General features: G+C 43.5%; 1 protein-coding gene and 1 pseudogene across 1 annotated transcript; both read right to left on the bottom strand.

Moving 5' to 3' along the window:
- Positions 1-718: 718 nt before the first annotated feature.
- On the bottom strand, positions 719-5,441 carry LOC133381608 (zinc finger protein 91-like; the record flags this gene model as incomplete). Its single annotated transcript, XM_061620949.1, has 4 exons — positions 719-1,142; positions 1,311-1,646; positions 1,896-3,068; positions 5,203-5,441. Coding segments are annotated over 4 exons (2,172 nt in total), but the record flags the coding sequence as incomplete, so codon positions are not given.
- Positions 5,442-20,817: 15,376 nt separating this feature from the next.
- The window catches only part of LOC133381636 (zinc finger protein 208-like), a 40,982-nt pseudogene continuing 34,502 nt past the window's right edge, over positions 20,818-27,297 (bottom strand).

Here is a 27,297-nt window from a genome sequence, read left to right as displayed (position 1 = left end):
AATATAGGTAAATAAAGATGCCAATATCATATCCTCACCTGGGGCCTTGGCAGGGCAGAGCTGGGAAATCAAATCCCAAAATTTAGGCTCATTCCTTTCACTCAGTGCAAGGGCCAGGGCTTTCCAGTTGTCGGCATGAAAGGCCCTTCCCCCCCCCATTAGAGATTTATATTCTCTCCGACAACATTGGAAAAGAGACATGGAGCCAGTACAGGCTGGCACTCTAGATAGATGGCGAAGTTCCCTTTTCTTGGATCTGCATTCACAATCATACCAAGATCGGGGTCTACATGGAGTTTTACTAACTAAATTTGAGGTGACAAGAGGTCTGATTTCACTGATTATGTCCTGGTAGATCTGGAAAATGTGCCCGGGGGATTCGGCTGCCATAGAACGGAGATGGAGAAATTTATCCGACTGCAACATCCGATCCAAATTAGTACCTATTTCCTGGGACCATTTAAGGCGTCTAATCCCCTGTAGATGTCCAGGCATATGGAGGTCTGCTTTTACGGTGGAGCGGAAGTTTTGCGTATAAAGTTTAAGTTTTAACAGGAAGTGATCACTTTCTATCCTGTCCTCTAAGATCATTCTTTGGATGAAGGGGATGATGGTAGGCATTCCAATGATATAATCGATGACACTAGCTCCCTTCTACTCCAAGCATTTATAAGGTTTGTCTCCTGTGTGTTCTTTGATGCGAAGTAAGGGTGCTACTCCGACTGAAGCTCTTTCCACACTCCAAGCATTTATAAGGTTTGTCTCCTGTATGAGTTCTTTGATGCGAAGTAAGGTTCCTACTCCACCTGAAGCTCATTCCACACTCCAAGCATTTATAAGGTTTGTCTCCTGTATGAGTTCTTTGATGCAAAGTAAGGTTCCTACTCCACCTGAAGCTCATTCCACACTCCAAACATTTATAAGGTTTGTCTCCTGTATGAGTTCTTTGATGCGAAGTAAGGGTGCTACTGTGACTGAAGCTCTTTCCACATTCCAAACATTGATAAGGTTTGTCTCCTGTGTGAGTTCTGTGATGCAAAGAAAGGCTGCTATTCCGACTGAAGCTCTTTCCACACTCCAAGCATTTATAAGGTTTCTCCCCTGTATGAGTTCTGTGATGCAAAGAAAGGTGGCTACTCCACCTGAAGCTCTTTCCATACTCCAAGCATTTATAAGGTTTCTCCCCTGTATGAGTTCTCCGATGCAAAGAAAGGTGGCTACTCCGACTGAAGCTCTTTCCACACTCCAAGCATTTATAAGGTTTCTCCCCTGTCTGAGTTCTGTGATGCAAAGAAAGGTGGCTACTCCACCTGAAGCTCTTTCCACACTCCAAGCATTTATAAGGTTTGTCTCCTGTGTGAGTTCTTTGATGCGAAGTAAGGGTGCTACTGTGACTGAAGCTCTTTCCACACTCCAAGCATTTATAAGGTTTGTCTCTTGTGTGAGTTCTGTGATGCAAAGAAAGGTGGCTACTCCACCTGAAGCTCTTTCCACACTCCAAGCATTTATAAGGTTTGTCTCCTGTGTGAGTTCTTTGATGCGAAGTAAGGTGGCCACTCCGACTGAAGCTCTTTCCACATTCCAAGCATTTATAAGGTTTTTCTCCTGTGTGAGTTCTGTGATGCAAAGTAAGGGTGCTACTCCGACTAAAGCTCTTTCCACACTCCAAGCATTTATTAAGTTTCTCCCCTGTATGAGTTCTGTGATGTAAAGAAAGGGAGCTACTGTCACTAAAGGTCTTTCCACACTCCAAGCATTTATGTTTCTCCCCTGTATGAGTTCTCTGATGCAAAGAAAGGTGGCTACTCCGACTGAAGCTCTTTGCACACTCCAAGCATTTATAAGGTTTCTCCCCTGTATGAGTTCTGTGATGCAAAGAAAGGTGGCTACTCCACCTGAAGCTCTTTCCACACTCCAAGCATTTATAAGGTTTGTCTCCTGTGTGAGTTCTTTGATGCGAAGTAAGGGTGCTACTGTGACTGAAGCTCTTTCCACACTCCAAGCATTTATAAGGTTTGTCTCTTGTGTGAGTTCTGTGATGCAAAGAAAGGTGGCAACTCCACCTGAAGCTCTTTCCACACTCCAAGCATTTATAAGGTTTGTCTCCTGTGTGAGTTCTTTGATGCGAAGTAAGGGTGCTACTCCGACTGAAGCTCTTTCCACACTCCAAGCATTTATAAGGTTTGTCTCCTGTGTGAGTTCTTTGATGCGAAGTAAGGGTGCTACTGTGACTGAAGCTCTTTCCACACTCCAAGCATTTATAAGGTTTGTCTCTTGTGTGAGTTCTGTGATGCAAAGAAAGGTGGCTACTCCACCTGAAGCTCTTTCCACACTCCAAGCATTTATAAGGTTTGTCTCCTGTGTGAGTTCTTTGATGCGAAGTAAGGTGGCCACTCCGACTGAAGCTCTTTCCACATTCCAAGCATTTATAAGGTTTTTCTCCTGTGTGAGTTCTGTGATGCGAAGTAAGGGTGCCACTCCGACTGAAGCTCTTTCCACATTCCAAGCATTTATAAGGTTTTTCTCCTGTGTGAGTTCTGTGATGCAAAGTAAGGGTGCTACTCCGACTAAAGCTCTTTCCACACTCCAAGCATTTATGTTTCTCCCCTGTATGAGTTCTCTGATGCAAAGAAAGGTGGCTACTCCGACTGAAGCTCTTTGCACACTCCAAGCATTTATAAGGTTTCTCCCCTGTATGAGTTCTGTGATGCAAAGAAAGGTGGCTACTCCACCTGAAGCTCTTTTCACACTCCAAGCATTTATAAGGTTTGTCTCCTGTGTGAGTTCTTTGATGCGAAGTAAGGGTGCTACTGTGACTGAAGCTCTTTCCACACTCCAAGCATTTATAAGGTTTGTCTCTTGTGTGAGTTCTGTGATGCAAAGAAAGGTGGCAACTCCACCTGAAGCTCTTTCCACACTCCAAGCATTTATAAGGTTTGTCTCCTGTGTGAGTTCTTTGATGCGAAGTAAGGCGGCCACTCCGACTGAAGCTCTTCCCACATTCCAAGCATTTATAAGGTTTTTCTCCTGTGTGAGTTCTGTGATGCAAAGTAAGGGTGCTACTCCGACTAAAGCTCTTTCCACACTCCAAGCATTTATTAAGTTTCTCCCCTGTATGAGTTCTGTGATGTAAAGATAGGGAGCTACTGTCACTAAAGGTCTTTCCACACTCGACTTCCGGGAAGGGTGACTTCGCTTGTGCCTGCTTTTGGGACGGGCTCCCGCCTCAAAAGAAGCTTATTCAGATATAAATCAGTCAGAACATTTTTTTTTTTGACTGATGAAATTTCTCCCGGGCAGGGAGAAACGTAGAGATCAACCTCAAAGCCTGTTTTTGTTGGGAGGACTGGATTTCATTAATTTATGAGATAAGGTCCAGCCAACAATGCCGGATGGACTTTCTAACAAGCTCTATCTGCTGAAGCGATACGTTTATCTTTTCTTCAAAGAGAGAACGGACTAACAGGCAAGCACCCTTCTTTCTATTATTTTTTTTACTTGGTTTAAATTGTTGCAGCAAAAGGAGATTTGTCAGATTGATCGGCTTTGGACAACTTCTGGGTGAGATATAGCTCTTCTCTGTTATTCACGAAATTAACAGCTTATCTCTGTTTCTGTCGCAAAAAGCTGTCCTGGAAGTGCATTCTAAAGATAATAGACAGAAGAGGGATTTCTATTCCTGATTTCTATTCCGAGGAATATTATATTGTCTGGGACTATTCTCTTTTTGGTCTATTTTATTTTGACGAATCTGCTTCTTCACGACGCCACTAACTGTTTTGATGCTGGGAACTAAATTTGTTTTGCATTCTTGCACAAGAGAGATAAGGCAGGTTGCTCTGTTTATACTGTGATGTCATCAAGCCTGGAATATTAACCCAATTGTTGCTGAAATAAGAAGTGGTTCTTCTTTATTTTTGTTTTGCTTTGTTTTCGTGGTTTTAAAAATGGCAATCAAGAAAGTGGCTGAGAATCTGGAAGTAATTATGTTTCAGAAAATAATGGATGAGATTGAGATAACGAAACAAACCCTGCGACAGGGTAGTAAGGAGCTGAAAATTGAACTGAGCAAAATGACGCAGGAGCTTAAAGAAATAGGGGACCCTGTGAGAGAGGAGAATGAGATCAGAGATGAGAAAAGAAAAAATAAAGGGAAGATACAAGCCCTGGAGATTGGAACAAATGTGGAATTGGAAAAAGATCTGGAGTTTATGGATTTTAGAAATAAAATCTACTGTTTGGAATTTAACGTTATCTCTGAAGAAATTAATGAAGATATTAGAGATAAAGTTATCAATGGCTTGGATAATCTTCTGGACTGGAATGATGTGATGGAGCTTGATATAAAGAAAATCTATGGAATTAACTGCAGCCATGTGACAATGGAACAACTCTTAAGAGATGAGCCAGTGCATTTTGTAAAAAAGAAGAACACAGATATGACTTTACAACAGTATTTCAGCAACTTATTCAGAATGGATGGCAAGAAAATATTTGGGATAGAGGAAATTCCCATCAGACTCTTATTATATGACTATGGCTACAACAGCAAGATTATTATGGAATACTGATAATGGAAGATTGGACACTGAAATTACTGGACTTAACAGCACTATTGAAGATGGAAGATGGAACTAATAGGGATAATGGAATAATGGCTATTGAAATTATTGGACCTAACAGATTCTGATGAGATGGATTAATCGAAATGTTTATTTGGACTATGGTTATGACAATAAGATTATTATAATTATTAACGAGATGGATTAATTGACATGTTTATTTGGAGAAAAATTGATAGATATATTTCTTAAAGAATTGAAACCTCTCTTTGACTTTTTTTGGAAAGAATAAAGTAATGTTTATGAGATTTGATGATTAATTAAGATAACTACTGGAGGAAAGTGATTTTACAATATGATTTAAGAGACAGGATTGTTATATATTGTAGACCTATAACTGATTTGATATGTGACAAATGGGAAGTCAACATTTTATTTTATTTTTTTGTTTAATCATTTTTGTTTTGTTTTGTTTTTTGTCTTTGAATGTTTTATGATTTTTTTCCCTATGTTTTATGAAAATTTGAATAAAAATTATTATATATATAAAAAAAAACTAAAGGTCTTTCCACACTCCAAGCATTTATAAGGTTTCTCCCCTGTATGAGTTCTGTGATGCACAGAAAGGTGGCTACTCCACCTGAAGCTCTTTCCGCACTCCAAGCATTTATAAGGTTTGTCTCCTCTGTGAGATCTTTGATGCGAAGTAAGGTTGCCACTCCGACTGAAGCTCTTTCCACATTCTAAACGTTTATAAGGTTTGTCTCCAGTGTGAGTTCTGTGATGCAAAGTAAGGGTGCTACTCCGACTAAAGCTCTTTCCACACTCCAAGCATTTATAAGGTTTCTCCCCTGTATGAGTTCTGTGATGCAAAGAAAGGTGGCTACTCCACCTGAAGCTCTTTCCACACTCCAAGCATTTATAAGATTTGTCTCCTTTGTGAGTTTCTCTCTCCTCTTGTTTCTTTGCTCCATCTTGACTCCTCAGTTTCTGTTCCTGCACTTGCTCCTCAGCTTTTTGCAGTGATACTTCAGATGGTTCTCCCTCAGCCTTGGCCCCCCAGATGTATCCTGATGGAATGAAAAGGAAAGGTGAGAAAACGCTGTGGAGAAATCCTGTGAATATATTATGATTTGTACTTTGAAAATGTATTTTGGGAAGCTCTGTTGATATCAGAGTTTAACTGCCAAAGCTCGAGGCCTTGTATGGAGTTAGTTTAGCAGTAGGTGCTTGGTAACAGGTTGTGAAAAGGGACGCAGAGAGAGACAATTGTAGCAAAACTCTGCTCTCTTGTCCCTCCATTTAAGGTGGACAGCCCAGTACTTATGCACTGCTGGAATTTACAAACCTAGAATGGATCCTGTCTGAGAGGAAAATGGCCCTTTGCACTGCCCAGAGGCCAGCTCGCATCCCCTCCCTCCCTGACAAAATGTTAGTCCTCTGTTGCATGCAACATGAGATAGTGTTGGAAGATGACACCTCCCCCAGGACAGATGGCACTCTGCAAGCTACTGGGGAAGAACAATGGACAAGTATGAGTAGTGCTGTGACTAATGACACAGCTGGGTCAAAGCCAATAGGAAGCCCAGAGGCTGATGCGCACAGATGTGCAAGGAGAGTCCAGAGTTGCACGATGCACACAGTAGTAAGATGGAATGTGAGAAGCATGAACCAGGGAAAGTTAGACATTTTCAAGCAAGAAATGGAACGCATCAACATTACAATAGTTGGCATGAGTGAAAAAAATGGATGGGAATGGGACATTTTCAGACGAGTACAAAATATTTTATGCAGGAAATGATAAATTATAAAGAAACCGGGTTGCTTTAATAGTGGGAAGTGACATTGGAGAAGCCATTAGGAGCTATAATGCAAAGTGTGAGTGAGTGATACCCATGAGATTTAATGGGAACCTATCAACATAACCATCACCTAAGTCTATGCTCCAAGAGCAAACACAGAAGAAGAGCAAATTGAGAAATTTTATGCAGATGTCAGGAAGAAATTAAAGGGAAATTTAGACCAAAAGTAGGGATGTTGAATACGCAACAGGGGAACACACTGACTGACTGAGATAAAAAAAAGGAAGCAATACATTGAAGAACACTGTAAAAGAGATGCAAGGATGACAGATTCATTCATTGAGGAACCCTATGATGAAAAACCAGAAATTTTAGAATGTGAGGTGAACGCTGCTCTTAAAATACTTGGAAGAAACAAATCACCAGGAATAGATGGCATACCAATAGAGTTCCTACAAGCTACTGAGACTGAATCTGTCCAAAGTTTGACAAAACTTTGTCAACAAATATGGAAAAGAAAACAATAGTCCACAGACTGGAAGCGTTCAATATACATCCCAACTGCAAAGAAAGGGGATCCCAGAGAATGCAGTAGTTATCGAATGATTGCCTTAATATCCCATGCAAGTAAAGTAATGCTCAAGATTCTACAACAAAGGCTCTTACCATATATGGAGCGAGAAGTGACAGATGTCCAGGCTGGTTTTAGAAAGGGAAGAGGTACCACAGATGGTATTGCAAACATAAGTTGGATAATGGAACGGAGCAAGGAATTTCAGAAGGAAATCACACTGTGCTTTATAGATTACAGCAAAGGCTTTGACTGTGTAGATTATGAAAACCGATGGAAGGTTTTAAAACAAATGGGGGTGCCACAGCATCCAATTGTCCTCATGCACAACCTATACTCTGAACATGAGGCTAGAAATAATTGTATTAAAGAATAAAAGAGGTGCGCAGTTACAGCAGCAAAATAGTTCCTTAATATCAGCACCCAAAAGGGGTAAGGTAAAACATAGGGAGTTCAGTCACAACAGAAAAGAAGAAAGCTATCTAGCCCAGTCTATACTTACATCCAGGCAGACAATTGTGCAGCCCCCCCCTTTCCTCAGAGAGAGGAACAGGCAGGAGAGTTGATGCAAAATGGAACCTCAGCAGGCAATGTCAAATAGGCATGATGGGACCCAGGAGAGGAACGAAAGCTAAGGTTTGAGCGCCATACTTATGGCAAACTCCCCAGCAACAGGCCGGATCCAATTAACGAATTGGGAAATTTCTTCATGAAAAAAGGGGCCATCAATGACTGGCCAAATGAAACATCCTCCCTAAAACTTCCCAGACTTTACGACGACCTTGATGGAGCCCGGCTTCTACTGGTAAGGTGGTGTTAGGGTGGGCCTCTGATTACCCACAGCTGGGAAATAAAACTGCCCACTCATAGCTCTAATGAAATGCAAACGGACTGCCTTGAAGTCGATTCCGACTAATGGCGACCCCATGAACAGGGTTTTCATGGTAAATGGTATTCAGAGGTAGTTTCCCATTGCCTTCCTCTGAGGCTGAAAGGCAGCGACTGGCCCAAGGTCACCCAGGGAGCTTCATGGCTGTGTGGACATTTGACAAATCATACACCCCAGGAAAAGGGAGGGTGTATTCTATGAGATGCAAGTCGTTCCCAGCTAAAATAATGAAGAGTAAATAGGGGGAAATATGTAATTTGTGGTGACCACTCCAAAATCTGCTGTGGCCTATGAAAAATCAATCACTTGAGCAAAGTGGATAGTGTCCTCTGGGAGATGCCACTGCATCCTGCCTGGAATGGTTTTTCTTGTGGACACCCAGTTCCTTATTTTTTTATATACACTGGTATGTTAGAGAAGACACCCTCCCCTTTCCTGGGAGGTATGATTTGTTCTGGTCCAGAGCAGATTTGGGGTGGGCACCCCAGTTACTTATTTTTTATGATTTTATGACATCATTATGTATTTATGATAATATCAGAAGCCTGGTGATTCTGATTGCATAAATATATTGTTATTCTGAATGGGGAGAGTCCCCCAATCGCAGCAATATATCATACAGGGTACCCCAACATATATTTTGGGGTTCAGACCTGTTAATTTTGGCTTGAAGTTGCTGTAGTTGCTTCTTTTTAGTGTTTGGAACTTTCAAGCAAATAAGGTACTGGGAACCAACTTCAGCCGCGTGATGTTCCCGAGGGATGCTTCGATCTGGCCCCAACGGAATACGACCCCTGGCCTGAAAAAAGGGTTCCCCAGCTCTGTTTTCAAGGGCCACAGGAATCCCTGTTGCTGCAATGGACTAACATGGCCCCCAGACTGCTCTGAAGGGCAGAGGAGGAGGGTCCCTTTTATTCCTCCTGAGTTGCAGTGGTGAATCCATTCCTGGGGGTGGGTGAGGGGAGTATCCAGCCTCTGCTTAAAAGCCTCTACAGGAAGGGGAGACCACCACTTTCTGAAGCAGCGTGCACTACACATTTCAACCCGGATCACGCCCCTTTCAACAACATCCATGGCTTTCCTGAGAATCCTGGGAGCCGTAGTTTGTGAGGGGTGCTGGTTGTTAAGAGACGGACCCCTCTTTCCCTCTGAGAGCTCCTTGGGAAGACTGTTTGTTTTTGGAGATAAATAAATAGAAGTTCAGCTCCACCTCTGTGTCCTCCACTGAGGGAGCGATATGGGATGGGGGGAGAGAAAGAGGGAGAATTGGTTTGGAAGGAGGGCAGCTGGAGTCCCTCCTCTAGTCAGTGGGGTTGCCCCAAGGAAGGAGCCTGCCCCAAGGATGAGGTCCCCAGGAGAGGGACGCGAGACCTTCTGAGCCCCCTAAATACTCCCTCTTAACAGGGACATGCCAGAGCCAAAATCCAGGAGAGAGGGAGGGAGGAGGTCTGATGACAAAATAAATGATGAAATTCATTTGCCCTCACTAGTGGATTGTCTAAAGCGTTACCTCTTGGCTAATATAATAATGGAACCAGAACTTGCAGAGACAGAGAACTTTTTAAAATGTTGTGTAAATTTGGATAAATATTAGCAAAGAATGTCAACGGTCTGAGATGTGTGTGTGCCAGTGTGTGCGTTTACCCAAGTAGCAGGCTTTTACCCTGCATTGAGATCACGGAAGACTTTAAGCTACATTATTTATAGAAAAACATAGTAGATAGAAAGGCATACCTATCAGTCTAACGAGGGAAGGAAGTCAGTCAGAGCATCCCAGGTAAAGGTAAACAAGCCTATCCACCTGGAGGACCCTCCTTCTATCTCCCTTCTGGAGCACAAGCAAAAGAACAAAACAGGGGTTGCTCTTGCCCCACTTCCAACACAAAATGGGAGTGGATGCAAACTACAGAGATATTGTGGGGGAAATGACTGAAGAGAGAGAGATCTATAATCCCTCTGTGTGTTGTCCCGGTTGAAGAGGAAGGAGCACTCTGTGTGTGTCTGTGTGTTTGTATGTGTGTGTCACATTATGTATTTTTACTGCAGGTAACACAAATCCTGATCCAAGTAAAGAGCATTTCGTATTTCCAGTTGCCCCTCCCACTCTGAGGTCTGGTTTCTCTCTCTCTCTCCCCCACCCCAGTCCGCACTTAATGCCATGTTATGGTCCTCCCTCATCTCACCACTTTGGATCCAAGGGCTACTAGTCCTCCTAGTGACGCTTTGTCTGCCTTCCTCCCCATTCCAGAATCCAGGCCAAGAAAAATCTCCTACCTGGGAGACCAGGGTTTCAAATCCCCATCCAGCCATGAAGCCCACTGGGTGACCATGGGACAGTCACTGCCTCTCCGCCTCACAGGGAAAGGGACGGTGTAAAAACCGGAACGGAACAGGCCGGAATTGGCCCTTTATAAAAGAATTGGATGCCAAAAACACTGAGATGTGTTAGAGACACTTGAGAACAACATTTAGGAACAAAAACCATTCCAATAGGATTTTTATTGACCCTTTAACAGCCAAAATGCCCTCAGGAATGGAATGACACAGACCGGAACGGCGACTTCCCAGCGAGCCAGACCCTCGAAATTCACCAGTCTCACATTACAACATAGGAGTCATGCAATAAGGCAGAAAAATTCCACGCAAACCACATTCTGATACCCGTTCTGGGCTATAATACGCTTTTACGTAAAACAGCCCAGAACGGTGACTTCCCAATGAGCCAGACCTCCAAAATTCACCAGTCCCACATGACTACATGGGAGTCATGCAATAAGACGCAAAACTTCCATGCAAACCACATTCTGATACCCGTTCCAGGCTGTAATACGCTTTGACGTAAAACAGCCTGTAACAGTGACTTCCCAATGAGCCAGACCTCCAAAATTCACCAGTCCCACATGACTACATGGGATGCATGCAATAAAACATAAAACTTCCACGTCAACCAAGTTCCGATACCCATTCCAGGCTATAATACACTTTTATTTATTTGTTTGTTTGTTTGTTTGTTTATTTATTTATTAAATTTGTTAGTCGCCCATCTGGCTGGTTGTTCAGCCACTCTGGGCAACATACACAATAAAAACATGCCAATACATTAAAACATTAAAAGTCTCAAACAATCATAATAAATCCTAACCCACCCCAAAGGCCTGCCTGACGATCCAGGTCTTCAAGACCCAGCAGAAGCTCATCATAGAGGGGGCATGGCTGAGGTCATATGGGGGGGAATTCCACAGAGTGGGGGCCACAACTGAAAAAGCCCTCTCCCTAGTCCTCACCAGTCTAGCTGTTTTAACTGGTGGGATAGAGAGAAGGCCTTTTGAGGCTGATCTTGTTGAGCGGCATCCCTGATGATGTCGGAGGCACTCCTTCAGATAGACTGGGCTGAAGCTGTGTAGGGTTTTAAAGGTCAGAACCAACACCTTGAACTGGGCCCAGAAAACAACTGGTAACCAGTGCAACTCCTTCAGCACTGGAGTGATGTCATCTCGCCGGCAGCTGCCTTTAATCAGGAGAGCTGCTGCATTCTGTACCAGTTGCAGCTTCCAGACCATTTAATTTATTTCTTTATATATTGAATTTCTTAGTCGCCCATCTGGCTGGCTATCCAGCCACTCTGGGCGATGTACAAAATAAGCATAGAGATACAATAAACATTAAAAATCTGGAAACAAAGATAATAAAATCTAGCTCACCCCAAAAGCCCACATAGAGCGCATTACAGTAGTCTAGGTGAGAAGAGACCAGGGCATGTACCACCGATGGGAGCAGATGGTTGGGAAGGTAGGGGCGCAGCCTCCGTATCAAATGGAGTTGATACAGCGCTGCCCAGCTCACAGCCGAGACCTGACCCTTCATGGACAGCTGGGAGTCAAGAATGACCCCCAGGCTGCGGAACTGGTCTTTCAGGGGCAATTGTACCCCATTGAGCACCAGGTCAACATCCCCCAGCCTTCCCTTGTCTCCCACGAGCAGTACCTTGGTTTTGTCAGGGTTCAGCTTCAGCTTATCCCTTCCCATCCAGCCACTCACCGACTCCAGGCACTTGGATAGGGTTTCTACAGCCAACCTCGGTGAAGATTTAAATGAGAGATAGAGCTGCATGTCATCTGCATACTGGTGACACTGCAGCCCAAATCTCCTGATGATAGCCCCCAGCGGCTTTATATAAATGTTGAACAGCATCGGGGACAGGATGGAGCCCTGTGGCACCCCACAGATGAGCGGCCAAGCATCCGAAACCTCATCCCCCAATGCCACTCTCTGGTACCTACCAGAGAGGAAGGAACAGAACCACTGCAATACAGTGCCCCCTATGCCTAACCTCTCCAGGCGGTCCAAAAGGATACCGTGGTCAACGGTATCAAACGCCGCTGAGAGATCAAGCAGAACAAGGATGGTGCATTCGCCCCTATCCAGCTCCCTCCTCATATCATCTACCAAGGCGACCAAGACCGTTTCAGTCCATGTCCAGGCCTGAAGCCTCATTGAAATGGATCCAGATAATCCGCTTCCTCCAAATTCGCTTGCAACTGCTTCTCCACCACCCGCTCAACCGCCTTCCCCAAGAACGGCAAATTTGAGACCGGGCAAAAGTTGTTCAGATCTTGGGGATCCAAGGAGGGCTTCTTCAGAATTGGTTTTATTACTGCCTCTTTGAGGACTGATGGCATAACTCCCTCTTCCAGGGACGTATTTACCACTGCCTTGATCCCCTCGCCCAGTCTATCCTTGCATCTCATAATGAGCCACGATGGGCAAGGGTCGAGTAAGCAAGTGGTTGGCTTTAAGGTTGAAAGCACCTTCTCCACTTCATCAGAAGGAAGAAGCTGGAACTCATCCCACACCACCAGAGCACCACTGGCCGCCTCTGGCTTGCTCACTGTGTCCACAACGCACGGAATAGCACTCTTAATACGATCCAGTCCCATACCTTCCTCGCATGCACACTAGTTAATCAAATAAGTCACAGAGATAATCTTCTTAGGTAAAAAGAATAAAGAGTATTTACTCATGACCTTCATATGTTTAAGAAAACATAGGCTCTAGCTTAGATAGAAAATAATCTGTAGTCTCAGTCCATTTTCAGTCATTAGTGAGGATGCTCCTGGAAGGAACATCTGCCTGTTCCCTCTGCTAGAGGTTTATAGAGAATATGCAAAAGGCATCAATATCCCCGAACAAAGGAGGAGGAAGAAGTAAATTTAAGAAAGTTCCATCATGGTAAACAAACATAGAGATATCCCCAATACTAGTTGGAGGGAACATCTCGCAGAATTGCTTCCATCTATAATGTGAGTAACTGTTGGACATGCTCCCTACAGGGCCAGTTCTAAAGGGCGGCCAGGTGGGGCACTGGCCCAAGGGCCCCTGGAGTTACAGGGGGGCCCTCAGCTGCCCCCGCTCTCCTTCCACGATCTGTGCCCCCAACCTCCCTACCTGTCTCCTGTCTTTTACCATGGCCCTTAACAAAGATGGTGGCCATGGTTTTCCCCACCATGGCTGCCATCTTCATTAAGGGCAATGGTAAAAGACAGGAGACAGGTAGGTGGGGGATGTGGAGCGGCTCGTGTCCTGGCTCCCTACTCCCTGTCCATGGGGAGGGAGGCATTCCGCTTGTACCAATCCCTTTGACTGAAGAGAACATCACTGACGGGACCCCATTTTTATTTAAATATTTATCTATTTGATTTATATCCCACCCTTCCTCCCAGCAGGAGCCCAGGGCAGCAAACAAAAGCACCAAAAACTCTAAAACATCATAAAACAGACCCTAAAATACACTAAAACAAAACATCTTTAAAAATGTTTCTTAAAAAAGCTTTCAAAAAAATCTAAGATTGACTTCCGGGAAGGGTTGCTTTGCCTGTGCTGCCTCTGAGCCGAGCTCTCGTCTCAGAAGAAGCTTTTTCAGCTCTAAAATCAGTCACAACGCTCTTTTTGACTGATAAAGATTTTCTCCCGGGCAGGGAGAAACGTAGAGATCAACCCCAAAGCCTGTTTTTGTGGGGAGGACTGGATTTCATTTATTTATGAGAGAAAGTTCAAACTGCAATGCCGGACGGACTTTCATCAAGCTCTAGCTGATTACAGCAGCACGTTTATCTTTTCTTTAAAGAAAACGGACTCTAACAGGCAGATAAGTATCCTTCTTTCTATCTTCTTTTTTCACTTGGCTTAAATTGGTGCAGCAAAAAAGAGATTTGTCAATGAATCAGCTGTGAAGAACTTCTAGGTGAGGTTTGGCTTTTCTCTTTCACTAACGAAATTAAGGAGGAAAGAAATCAAAAAAGCTTATCTTTGTTTTTATCGCAAAAAGCTGTCATGGAGGTGCATTCTAAAGATATCAACGGAAGAGGGATTTCTATTTTGAGGAGGGGGGGGATTCTTTTTGGTCTATATCATTTTGACGAATCTGCTTGTTCACGACGTCACTAATTGTTTTGCTGTTGGGAACTAAGTTTGTTTTGTATTCCTGAACACATAGAGATAAGGTAGGCTGTATTGTCTACACTGATACAAGCAAGCCTGAAATATTAACCCAATTGTGGCTGAAATAATTTTTGTCTCTGTGGTTTTAAGAATGACAACCAGGAAAGTGATTGAGACCATGGAAGAAATTATGTTTCAGAAAATAATGGGTGAGATTGAGATAACGAAACAAACCCTGAGACAGGGTAGACAGGAGATGAAAATTGAAGTTAACAAAATGACGCAGGAGCTTAAAGAAATAGTGGATTCTGTGAGAGAGGAGTTTGATGGGATAGGGAAGCTACAAGCCCTGGAGATTGGAACAAATGTGAAATTTGAAAAAGATTTGGATTTTATGGATGTTAGAAATAAAGTTGACTGTTTGGAATTCAACGTTGTCTCTGAAGAAATTAATGAAGATTTTGGTGGTAAAGTTATCAATGTCTTGGATAATTTTCTGGACTGGAATGATGTGATGGAGTTTGACATAGAAAAAATCTATGGAGTTGGCTACAGATATGTGACAGTGGAGAAACTCTTAAGAGATGAGCCAGTGCATTTTGTAAAAAAGAAGAACAGAGATATGACTTTGCAGCAATACTTCAGTAACATATTCAGAATTCTTGACTGGAATGATGTGATGGGGCTTGACATGGAAAAAAATTATGGAATTAACTACAAATATGTGACAGAGCAGAGATGCACCCAGAGCAGAGATGTGACTTTACAACAATATTTCAACAACATATTCAGAATTGATGGCAAAGACATATTTGTGATGGGGGAAATTCCCATCGGACTCTTGTTATATGACTATGGCTACGACAGCAAGATCATCATGGGATACTGATAATGGATGAATGGATACTGAAACCACTGGAGTTAACAGGACTATTGAAGATGGAAGATGGAATTAATATTGATAATGGAAGAATGGTTATGGAAATTATTGGACTTAACAGATTTGACGAGATGGATTAATTGATATGTTTACTTGGACTATGGCTATGACAACAAGATTATTATGGGATATTGATAACGGAAGAATGGCTACTGAAATTACTGGATTTAACAGGATTATTGAAGATGGAAGATGGAGTTAATATAGATAATGGAAGAATGGCTATTGAAATTATTGGGCCTAACAGATTTGAATTAGATGGATTAAGCGACATGTTTATTTGGAGAAAAATTGAAAGATATATCTTTCAAGGAATTGAAACCTCTCTTTGACTTTTTGTGGAAAGAATAAAATAATGTTTATGAGATTTGATGATTAATTAAGAAAACTACTGGAGGAAAGTGATTTTATAATATAATTTTAGAGATAGGATTGTTATATATTCTAGACCTATAACTGATCTGCGACAAATCGGAAGTCGACATTTTATTTTATTGTTTAATTGTTTTTGTTTTGTTTTGTTTTTTGTCTTTGAAAATTTGAATAAAAATTAATGATTAAAAAAAAAATCTAAGATTAAAAACATTTTTAAAAAGGTTTAAGAACATATTAAAAACCAATTCCAATTTTATGCCTTTGGAATGGAAATGGTTAAGCGCAAATTCTACCTGGGACATAGCACCTGTGGCCCAACAACATGGGGTTTAGTATGTTCTGCCAAAATTGGATGAGTTCTGTTTTTTGGGAAACCAGACCAAAGGAAAGGAAGGCATAGAGATTGGTGCAAGTAAATGCAAACATCATTTCACCCTTGAAGGAGACTGGAGAAAAAACCACACCCAGAATCCCACTTTCTGCCGACATTATCATGATTTTCATGTTTCTTGTAACTATTCTATTGATAACACGATGCATTGTTCTGCCTTTACCAATTCTGGTGGTCATCAGGCATGGGACTGTAAATACCTGAACAACTGGGGAGCGTGTTTTCGGAACGGGACTAGCAACCCTCATGATCCAGGTGGTGGTGTCCCTTGGCGGGGAATAACGAGCCCCTACTACCAAAGGTAGTGAGTTCAACCATGGAAAACATGGTCTTCCCCCTTCCACAAAGGCCCATGGGAAGCTCTAGGAGGACATTATTGTTCTGGACATGAAGCCTATAAAGTATTACCAAAATATTGGATTGGCTCCTGCTATGTTGCCTGCCTTATACCAGCTGTCAGGGTCACTCAGGTACTCCCAGTTGGAAGAATCAAGAAAAAGAGAGGCTTACCAATCAGAGAAAAAAGAGAACTCAAAACCTGCTTGCCATTGTGCACAATGGGACATAGAAAACCGCAGGCCTTTAATGATAGGCTCAGTAATAGGGTGGTCATTCCTGCCCTTGGTTGGCACGGCCGCTGTAGGTTCTGGAGTATTGAGGCTTCAATCTGTAGTGGAAAGTCTTGCAAATGAGATCAAAAAGCTCTTCCTGTGGCCTCTAAGGCTATAAAGACCCTATCCGCAACCCAAACCCAAATAAGGAAAACAGTTCTCCTAAAGAGGATGGCGCTGGACTGTTTGCTCACTACGGATGGAGGGACTTGCGCCATCATTGGGAGCGAATGCTGTTCACATCAACAGTTCAGCTGGAGAGATTGAATCCCATGCCAACTCCATTATATATCATGCTGAGCAAATAGCAGAAGTAGCTTATGTTGACTGGAGTAGCGAGTTTGATTGGTGGGGATGGCTACCGAATCCAGGCGGATGGCTAGGAGGCCTAATAAAAAATCTGCTAAAATATGTTATAATGGGATTATGTTTCCTTGTCCCCATTATACAGTCACGAGAGTGGCTGTATACTATAACCAGCATGGATTTTTCACATTCCGCAATGTTAAATGGAAAATACCCCGCATGCCATTCTGATGCTTCCCATAAGCTCATTTCAAAACAAAACCTTACAAAACTTATAGTTCTGAACTCAGAAACGCTTACTTAACAACCCTGTCAATTTTCATGGCGATACACAAAACAGTCAGAGAGATTCAAGTGTTCAAAGTCTAAAAAGAGAGAGAAAAACTTCAGAGCCCTTTTGGACTTTTTTCCGCCAGAGTTCTCATAATCTGTTGAAATTCATTAAAAATCAGCCATGTTCACAGAGTACCTGTAATCCTAATACTGACCTTGCCGCATACTCTGACCTCCATCTACTGCAGTTTAAAAGTTAAAAAAATGCATGGTTGATTTTTAATTAATTTAAGAAAATTTGGCTTGAAGCCTATGACAACGCGGGGCATGCTCAGTAAGGACCAACTGTCAAGTGTTCTAAAAGCCTCACAGCTGCTGGGCTTGGCTAATAAGAGGGCCACACCCACACCAGACTTGATTTCACTTGAGACAGTCATGGCTTCCCTCAAAGAATCCTGGGAAGTGTAGTTTGTGAAGGGTGCTGAAAGGAGACTCCTATTCCCCTGAGAGAATGGTTAACCGTCAGACACTCTGATTGAAGGTCTGTGAGAGGAACAGGGAGTCTCCTAGCAACTCTCAGCACCCTACACTTCGCAGGATTCTTTGAGAGAAAAAGTAGGATGGGACCTTAACGAGTACCAAAGGTAAAAATAGAAAATAAAAAATTAAGGTGAATGTAGCAGTATAAATCCTGGAAATATTTATTATAATAAGGTAAAATAAACCAAGAATGCATCAATATAACAGAATATATCTAAATTCAAACATAAAAAGTTTTTTACAAAAATATATGTCAAGAACAATATATAAATATGAATATTGTTTCTGATATGGAACAAGATAAGTAGGAGAAATCAAATTCTAATGTAGTGAGGATGTTTTCAAGATGGTTCAGCCAGATGCATTTCGACACAGAATGTCTTTTTCAATGGCCTTAAAGATAGAAAGAGTGTACAGCACAATATATTTTTTAAAAAATATTTTTTTATATCAAGGCATAAATTATATTGATGGGTGCTCACCCATCTCTGGAAAAGCAAAAACCTCTCTGTCTCTGCAAAGGAAAAAGTGACAGGCCACCAAAATAGCAGGTGAAGAGACGTGGAACAGTCTGGGATTAAGCTAAGAGAAGAAGGTTGTCGGGGTCTGAAACTCTCCATAACTGTTGTCAATGTGCGTGTAAGGGGTGGTTGCTACTGTTGGCTGGAAGACATGTTATTAGCTGTTGTTGCATAGAGCCACCTGTAAAAGTTTCCCCTCGTGATATCACGTGATGCCTGCTTGGAACAAGTTTTTTAGTTGTAAGTACTGATCAACGTGCTCTGAGTGCTCCATTTTTATTGCTCTTTGGCTGTCATATGGTGTCCTTGTGATGCCCCTGTATTTATAATACTGTAAATATGGGAAGTGCGGGTTTATTAGAGTATACATAGTAAGTAGACTACGTGAGAGGGGGAAGTACACAGGCTGGAATGCTGGAGAATGTTGTGTTATGATTGGCTGAGCGTTTGAGTGTCAGAAGGTATAAATGAGAGAATGACAGATGAGAGAGAGTTCTGTTGGTGGGAGTTCAGTTGGTTGATGATTAGTGGGTTGGAGTTGGTTTTGGGAGGCTTTTGTGGGTTGGTTTGAATTAGACGTGTAGTGAGGCAGGTTATTGACGGCTAGAAACATAAATAGTAACGCAACGTATGAAACCACACTCTCTAAGTAACCTTGTTATTTCCTGTATATATAAATAAATATTTCTTAGTTTACCAGAATGCCTGACCCTTGGCTGGGTTACACAGACCAGAAGGGTGGGCAGGCCATATATCAAGGTGGAGAAACAGTATCAATGGTGGCAGCGGTGAAGAGATCATCAGGTATCCAGAGCAACCCAGGGCTGTATTCTTTATAGGCACAAAGATACAGGGGGGGTGTGGCCTGCAAGTGCACCCAGACACAAAGTAGCAATAAGCCAGGAGACTACGGCACAGTCTCAAGGCAATATTGTTAAACAGGAAGGTCTGGTGGTGCTGCCTAGCAGTGGGATCTTGAGAGAGCTTTGCTAGAGCCGGTGAGAGAACCATTTTGAGAGCAGGAGCCTGAGGTGGGACGGTCAAGGCGGTAGCCACAGGTGGGAACCTGACATCCTCGCCTTGGCGACAGCTAAGCAAATAAAGTCCTCACAACTATTTTTGGGAATCGTGGTTTTTCTTTTTCAACCACACACCCAAAATAGAAATAGAACATAATCTCCAGTTTGAGACCCAAAAGCTGTCTTCACCATCATATGACATTGACCAATAAAAAGGCTTTGAAATTATTAAAAATAAATCTGACACAGATTTCTAGGATGAATAGTGAGAGATAATTTTCTAGGTTAGATTCTCTGTAGAAAAGGTAGTAACAGAGAAAAGAAGCAAAGTAAGAAGAACACCAACAAACATACAAAAATAGTTCTCCATCTTTGCAGATGGTAGGTGTTGCCACCACTTATCATATGCTCAGAGGCAGACATCATCCAGGATTCGTTGGGGGAAGCCATGTGGCTTACATTTGTGTTGAATGTGCTTTAAAGGTCTGGTGCGATCATGCATTTCTATCATGTCTCCTCTTAGCTTTTTTTCTACAGCAAAAATCCCCAAATGTTGCGACACTTGAGCATTTTGGTTGCCCATTTCTCTACCTCTTCCACCTCTAGAATGCTATTTTTGCAGTCAGGTAAACAAAACTGTAGACAGTATTCACTAATAGGCCACCACTCACCATATGCTGAGAGGCACACGTTACCAAATTCTTCCAAGCTGCACAGGAAGTGGAGTGGACTGTGAAAGACCAACCCAAATTGTGTTTAAATTTTTACAAATTTGTAGGGCGCTACAGTATCTCAGAGAGGAGGTCAGGTCTCCTACTCAACTGGTGCATTCACTATAGCTGCCCAATTTCCCTGCTTTATAAAGTTTGATAGAAAGATGTGAGCTATAGGTATGTTCTTAAACCGCAAGGATTTTTTGCCTGTTAGTGAATTTCTCTGTGTTTTAATCCAGGAGATAAGAAATGGGATCCTGTGCAAGTTTCCTGAGAATGGATTGATCATTTGTATGCTTACTGGATTTCCTCCCCTGCAATCATGCTTAGTGTAGGTGAAACTGACTACAGGGGATGGGGAGGGGAGGAGGAGGAAGGGCAGGGGTAGGGGAGGAGGAAGGGGAAGGAAGGGGATGGGAGCAGGCAGGAGGGGGAGGGGAGGAGGAGGCAGGCGTGATCATTTGCATGCTTTTTGAGTTAAGTGGGATTTACAGTGGGGTGGTATTGGAAAGGGGATACAGAAAAGTTTGTCTCCCTCTCTCACAGTATGAGAACTCGTGGACATTCAAAGAAGCTGAACGTTGGAAGATTCAGGACAGACAAAAGGAAGTAATTCTCTACTCTGCGCATAGTTAAACTGTGTAATTTGCTCCAACAAGCCACCAGCTGGGATGGGTTTAAAAGAAGATTAGACAAATTCATGGAGGACAGGGCTATCAATGGCTACTAGCCGTGATGGCTGTGCTCTGCCACCCTAGTCAGAGGCAGCATGTTTCTGAAAACCAGTTGCCGGAAGCCTCAGGAGGTGAGTGTTCTTGCACTCGGGTCCTGCTTGTGGGCTTCCCCCAGGCACCTGGTTGGCCACTGTGAGTACAGGATGCTGGACTAGATGGGCCACTGGCCTGATCCAGCAGGCTCTTCTTACGTTCTTATGTTTTTCATTATTATTTTTTATTTGATTTATTAGTCGCCCATCTGGCTGGAAACCCAGCCACTCTGAGCGACGTACAAAATAAAGGCATATAAACATTAAACATAAAAGTATATAAACATCAAAAAACAAGCAATAAAACTAAACAACAACGTAGAAGCTATCACACAACCCAACCCAAAGATCAGAAAGTCCTCTTAAAGATGCTGCGTTTGAAGGCTGGAAGGTGGGGCAAGGTGGAAGCAGCCTCCCCTGATGGCAACAGAGTCTCTCTCCCCTGATAGTCCTTCTCCTGAGGCAACTCCCTTTTGAAGGCTGGAAGGTGGGGCAAGGCAGGTGGAAACAGCCTCCCGTGATGGCAACAGAGTCTCTCTCCCCTCATAGTCCTCCTCCTGAGGCAGCTCCCTTTTGAATGCTGGAAGGTGGGGCAAGGCAGGTGGAAACAGCCTCCCGTGATGGCAACAGAGTCTCTCTCCCCTCATAGTCCTTCTCCTGAGGCAGCTCCCTTTTGAAGGCTGGAGGGTGGGGCAAGGCAGGTGGAAACAGCCTCCCGCGATGGCAACAGAGTCTCTCTCCCCTCATAGTCCTTCTCCTGAGGCAGCTCCCTTTTGAAGGCTGGAGGGTGGGGCTTGGCAGGTGGAAGCAGCCTCCCCTGATGGCAAATGAGTCTCTCTCCCCTCATGTTCTTATGTACTCCTGTGCAATCATGCTTAGGATAGGTGAAACTGACCTGGGGGAGCAGGAAAAAGAGGGCAGGAATGGGAGGGAAGGAGATTGGGTGGTCGGGCTCTGGGCAGAAGGGAAGTCCTTTTCCTTTCCAAAAGGAAAACACTGTGAACAGCATCATTGCTTTTCAGCATTTCCCCCACCTTTTTATTCTACAGCAGGCACTTGTAGCCTCCCACCCAAATTTAAACCAAAGCCGTCCCTGGCCACACCCACACCCGGGCTTTATTTCACTTTGAACCGTCATGGCTTCTCTCAAAGAATCCTGGGAAGTGTAGTTAGTGAAGGGTGCAGAGAGTTGCTAGGAGACACCCTGTTCCCCTCATAGACCTTCAATCAGAGTGGCTGACTGTTAAACCAGTCTGGCCACTAAAGCTGTCAGTGAAATAGGAGTCTCCTCTCAGCACCCTTCACAAACTACACTTCTCAGGATTCTTTGGGGAAAGCCATGACTTTCTCACGTGAAATCAAGTTCTGGTGTTGGTGTGGCCCCCTGATTAGCCAAGCCCACCAGCTGTGAGTCTAGGTTTTAGAATTCTGACAGTTGGTTCTTACTGAGCGTGCACGACATTATCACTGAGTTCAAGGCAAAATTTCTTAAATTAATTAAAAATCAACCAGGCAATTTTTAACTTTTAAACTGCAGAAGATGAAGGTCAGAGTATGGGGTAAGGTCAGTATTAGGATTACAGGTACTCTGTGAACATGGCTGATTTTTAATGAATTTCAACAGATTATAACTCTCAGAGAAAAAAGTCCACAATAGCTCTGGGGTTTTTTTCTCTCTTTTTAGACTTTGAACTCTCTATTCTCTTAAACTGTTTTGTTTATCACCATGAAAATTTAGAGGCTTGTTAAGCAAGCGTTTCTGAGTTCAGGACTATAAGTTTTGTCTGGTTTTGTTTTGAAATGAGCTTATGGGAAGCATCAGAATGGCATGGGGGTATTTTCAATTTAACATTGCGGAATGCGAAACCTCCATGCTGGCTATAGTATACAGCCACTCTCGGGGCTACATAATAACATGGCAGGCAGATTAATATCTGCCTTTTTATAGTATAGAATTTTGGGGAAAGCTTCACCTGTTGATATACTGTTGGATTATCTTATTATTTGAGTGTTGAAATGGAAGTGGACTGCCTTCAAGTATATCCCAACTGATCGCTACTCTATGAATAGGGTTTTCAGGATAAGCAGTATTCAAAGGGGGGTTACCATTGCCTCCCTCTGAGGCTAGTCCTCCCCACATGACTAGGGCCTGCTCAGCTTACCATGGCCGCACAAGCCAGCCCATTCCTTGTCCGCAACTGCCAGCTGGGGGGCAACTGGGCTCCATGAGACTCTGCAGCTTGCCCACGGCTGCACAGGTGGCAGGGCACGTAACCCCTGAGCCACTCACTGTGGTGTGATCTTGACACCCAGGAGACATGAGCGGGGTTTTGAACTCACAGACTCTGGACTCCCAGCAGGCTCTCCTCCCCACTGTGCTATACCAGGTGTTATTTGAGTGTTACCATTGGATTATTTTTGGTACTCCACTCACATCTGCCAAAGAGGCTACAAATTTGCATTTGACATTTTATGCAAAATTGTTTTTTTTGAGGAGTGCAGCAGAGGGTCCAATCTGCATAGAGTACTGAGCCCAGAAAATCCTGTTCGTAGCCTTCCTTCCTTGTATGGATCCCTTGACGCACAGAAAGAGTTGAACTCTGCATAAAGCTCTTTCCACACTTGAAGCATTTATAAGATTTGTCCCCTGTGTGATTTCTGTGATGCAAAGTAAGGTTGCTATTCCACCTAATGCGCTTTTCCACATTGCAAGCATTTTAAGGTTTGTCTCCTGTATGTTTTCTTTGATGTACTGTAAGGGTGCTACTCCACCTGAAGGTCTTTCCACATTCCAAGCATTTATAAGGTTTGTCTCCTGTGTGAGTTCTTTGATGCATACTAAGAGAGCTACTGTCACTGAAGGTCTTTCCACATTCCAAGCATTTATAAGGTCTCTCCCCTGTATGAGTTCTATGATGCAAAGTAAGGTTGCTACTCTGACTGAAGGTCTTTCCACACTCCAAGCATTTATAAGGTTTGTCTCCTGTGTGAGTTCTGTGATGCGAAGAAAGGTGGCTACTCAACCTGAAGCTCTTTCCACACTCAAAGCATTTATAAGGTTTCTCCCCTATATGAGTTCTGTGATGCAAAGAAAGGCTGCTACTCCGACTGAAGCTCTTTCCACACTCCAAGCATTTATAAGGTTTCTCCCCTGTATGAGTTCTCTGATGTAAAGAAAGGTGGCTACTCCACCTGAAGCTCTTTCCACACTCCAAGCATTTATAAGGTTTGTCTCCTGTGTGAGTTCTTTGATGTGAAGTAAGGTAGCTACTGTCACTGAAGGTCTTTTCACACTCCAAGCATTTATAAGGTTTCTCCCCTGTATGAGTTCTGTGATGCACAGAAAGGTGGCTACTCCGACTGAAGGTCTTTCCACACTCCAAGCACTTATAAGGTTTGTCTCCTGTGTGAGCTCTTTGATGCGAAGTAAGGATGCTACTCTGCCTAAAGTTCTTTCCACACTCCAAGCATTTATAAGGTTTGTCCCCTGTGTGAGTTCTTTGATGCGAAGTAAGGCTGCTACTCTGACTAAAGTTCTTTCCACACTCCAAGCATTTATAAGATTTGTCCCCTGTGTGAGTTCTTTGATGCGAAGTAAGGCTGCTACTCTGACTAAAGTTCTTTCCACACTCCAAGCATTTATAAGATTTGTCCCCTGTGTGAGTTCTTTGATGCAAAGAAAGGCTGCTACTCTGACTGAAGCTCTTTCCACACTCCAAGCATTTATAAGGTTTGTCTCCTGTGTGAGTTCTGTGATGCAAAGTAAGGGTGCTACTTCGACTAAAGCTCTTTCCACACTCCAAGCATTTATAAGGTTTCTCCCCTGTATGAGTTCTGTGATGCAAAGAAAGGTGGCTACTCCGACTGAAGCTCTTTCCACACTCCAAGCATTTATAAGGTTTATCCCCTCTATGAGTTGTGTGATGCAAAGAAAGGTGGCTACTCTGACTAAAGTTCTTTCCACACTCCAAGCATTTATAAGGTTTCTCCCCTGTATGAGTTCTGTGATGCACAGAAAGGTGGCTACTCCGACTGAAGCTCTTTCCACACTCCAAGCATTTATAAGGTTTGTCCCGTGTGAGTTCTTTGATGCGAAGTAAGGCTGCTACTCTGACTAAAGTTCTTTCCACACTCCAAGCATTTATAAGATTTGTCCCCTGTGTGAGTTCTTTGATGCAAAGAAAGGCTGCTACTCTGACTGAAGCTCTTTCCACACTCCAAGCATTTATAAGGTTTGTCTCCTGTGTGAGTTCTGTGATGCAAAGTAAGGGTGCTACTTCGACTAAAGCTCTTTCCACACTCCAAGCATTTATAAGGTTTCTCCCCTGTATGAGTTCTGTGATGCAAAGAAAGGTGGCTACTCCGACTGAAGCTCTTTCCACACTCCAAGCATTTATAAGGTTTATCCCCTCTATGAGTTCTGTGATGCAAAGAAAGGTGGCTACTCCACCTGAAGCTCTTTCCACACTCAAAGCATTTATAAGGTTTCTCTCCTGTGTGAGTTCTTTGATGCGAAGTAAGGTGGCCACTCTGACTGAAGCTCTTTCCACATTCCAAGCATTTATAAGGTTTCTCCCCTGTATGAGTTCTGTGATGCAAAGTAAGGGTGCTACTCCGACTGAAGCTCTTTCCACACTCCAAGCATTTATAAGGTTTGTCTCCTGTGTGAGTTTGTCTCTCCTCTTGTTTCTTTGCTCCATCTTGACTCCTCAGTTTCTGCTCCTGCACTTGCTCCTCAGCTTTTTCCAGTGATACTTCAGATGGTTCTCCCTCAGCCTTGGCCCCCCAGATGTATCCTGATGGAATGAAAAGGAAAGGTGAGAAAACGCTGTGGAGAAATCCTGTGAATATATTATGATTTGTACTTTGAAAATGTTTTTCTGGGACCTCTGTTGATATCAGAGTTTAACTGCCAAAGCTCAAGGCCTTGTACGGAGTTAGTTTAGCAGTAGGTGCTTGGTAACAGGTTGTGAAAAGAGATGCAGAGAGAGAGAATTGTAGCAAAAATCTGCTCTCTTGTCCCTCCATTTAAGGTGGACAGCCCAGTACTTATGCACTGCTGGAATTTACAAACCTGGAATGGATCCTGTCTGAGAGAAAAATGGCCCTTTGCACTGCCCAGAGGGCAGCTCACGTCCCCTCCCTCCCTGACAAAATGTTAGTCATCTGTTGCATGCAACATGAGATAGTGCTGGAAGACGAGACCCCCCCCAGGACAGAGGGAACTCTGCAAGCTACTAGGGAAGAACAACGGACAAGTACGAGTAGTGCTGTGACTAATGACACAGCTGGGTCAAAGCCAAAAGGAAGCCCAGAGGCTGATGCACACAGATGTGAAAGGAGAATCCAGAGTTGCACCATGTACATAATAGGAACATGGGATGTGAGAAGCATGAACTAGGGAAAGTAATAGTAATAATAATAATAATAATAATAAAATTTTATTTTTAGGCCGCCTATCTGGCCAAATGAACCGCCACTCTAGGCGGCGTACATAGATTAAAATAAGATACAACATATAAATACAATTCCCACATCAATCTTCAAATAATCAACCCACCCACATCTGTACGTTATAAACTAAAATTACCTAGGAATCCTGTATGCCCGCTGAAACAGCCACGTTTTTAATCCTTGGCGAAAACCTACCAGGGAGGGGGCATGGTGAAGGTCACATGGGAGAGAGTTCCAGAGGGTGGGGGCCACAATCGAGAATGCCCTCTCTCTGGTCTGCACCAGCCTAGCTGTTTTCACTGGTGGGACCGAGAGAAGGTCTTGTGAGTCTGATCTCGTCAGGCGGCATATTTGGTGATGCTGGAGGCGCTCCTTTAGATAAACTGGGCCGAAACCATATAGGGCTTTAAAGGTTAACACCAACACCTTGAATTGGACTCGGTAGACAACTGGTAGCCAGTGTAGGTCTTCTAGCACTGGAGTGATATGATCCCGGCGGCGACCGTACTTAATCAGCCATGCCGCCGCATTCTGTACCAGTTGTAATTTCCGAACCGTCTTCAAGGGTAGCCCAACGTAGAGCGCATTACAGTAGTCTAAGCGAGAGGAGACCAGGGCATGCACTACCCGTGGGAGCAGATGGACCGGAAGATAGGGTCGCAGCCTCTGTATCAGATGTAATTGATACCAAGCTGCCCGGCTCACTGCTGACACCTGAGCCTCCATGGACAGCTAGGAGTCAAGAATGACCCCGAGGCTGCGAACCTGGTCCTTTAGGGGCAATCTTACCCCATTCAACACCAGGTCAATATCTCCTAATCTTCTCTTGTCTCCCACAAGCAGTACCTCGGTCTTGTTGGGGTTCAGTTTCAGCCTGTTTCCTCCCATCCATTCACTTACGGACTACAGGCTCTTGGAAATAGTATCCACAGCCAACTCCGGTGAGGACTTAAATGAGAGATAGAACTGAGTGTCATCCGCATATTGGTGGCACTGCAGCCCAAATCTCCTGATGATGGCCCCCAGCGGCTTTACATAGATGTTAAATAGCATGGGAGAGAGGATAGAACCCTGTGGCACACCACAATTAAGAGGCCAAGGGTCTGAAAACTCCTCTCCCAATGCC

This window comes from Rhineura floridana, chromosome 3 (assembly GCF_030035675.1).
Source record: "Rhineura floridana isolate rRhiFlo1 chromosome 3, rRhiFlo1.hap2, whole genome shotgun sequence".
Taxonomy (NCBI): Eukaryota; Metazoa; Chordata; class Lepidosauria; order Squamata; family Rhineuridae; genus Rhineura; species Rhineura floridana.
The sequence above is the reverse complement of the archived record's forward strand: the minus strand, read 5'-3'. Positions and strand labels throughout refer to the sequence as shown.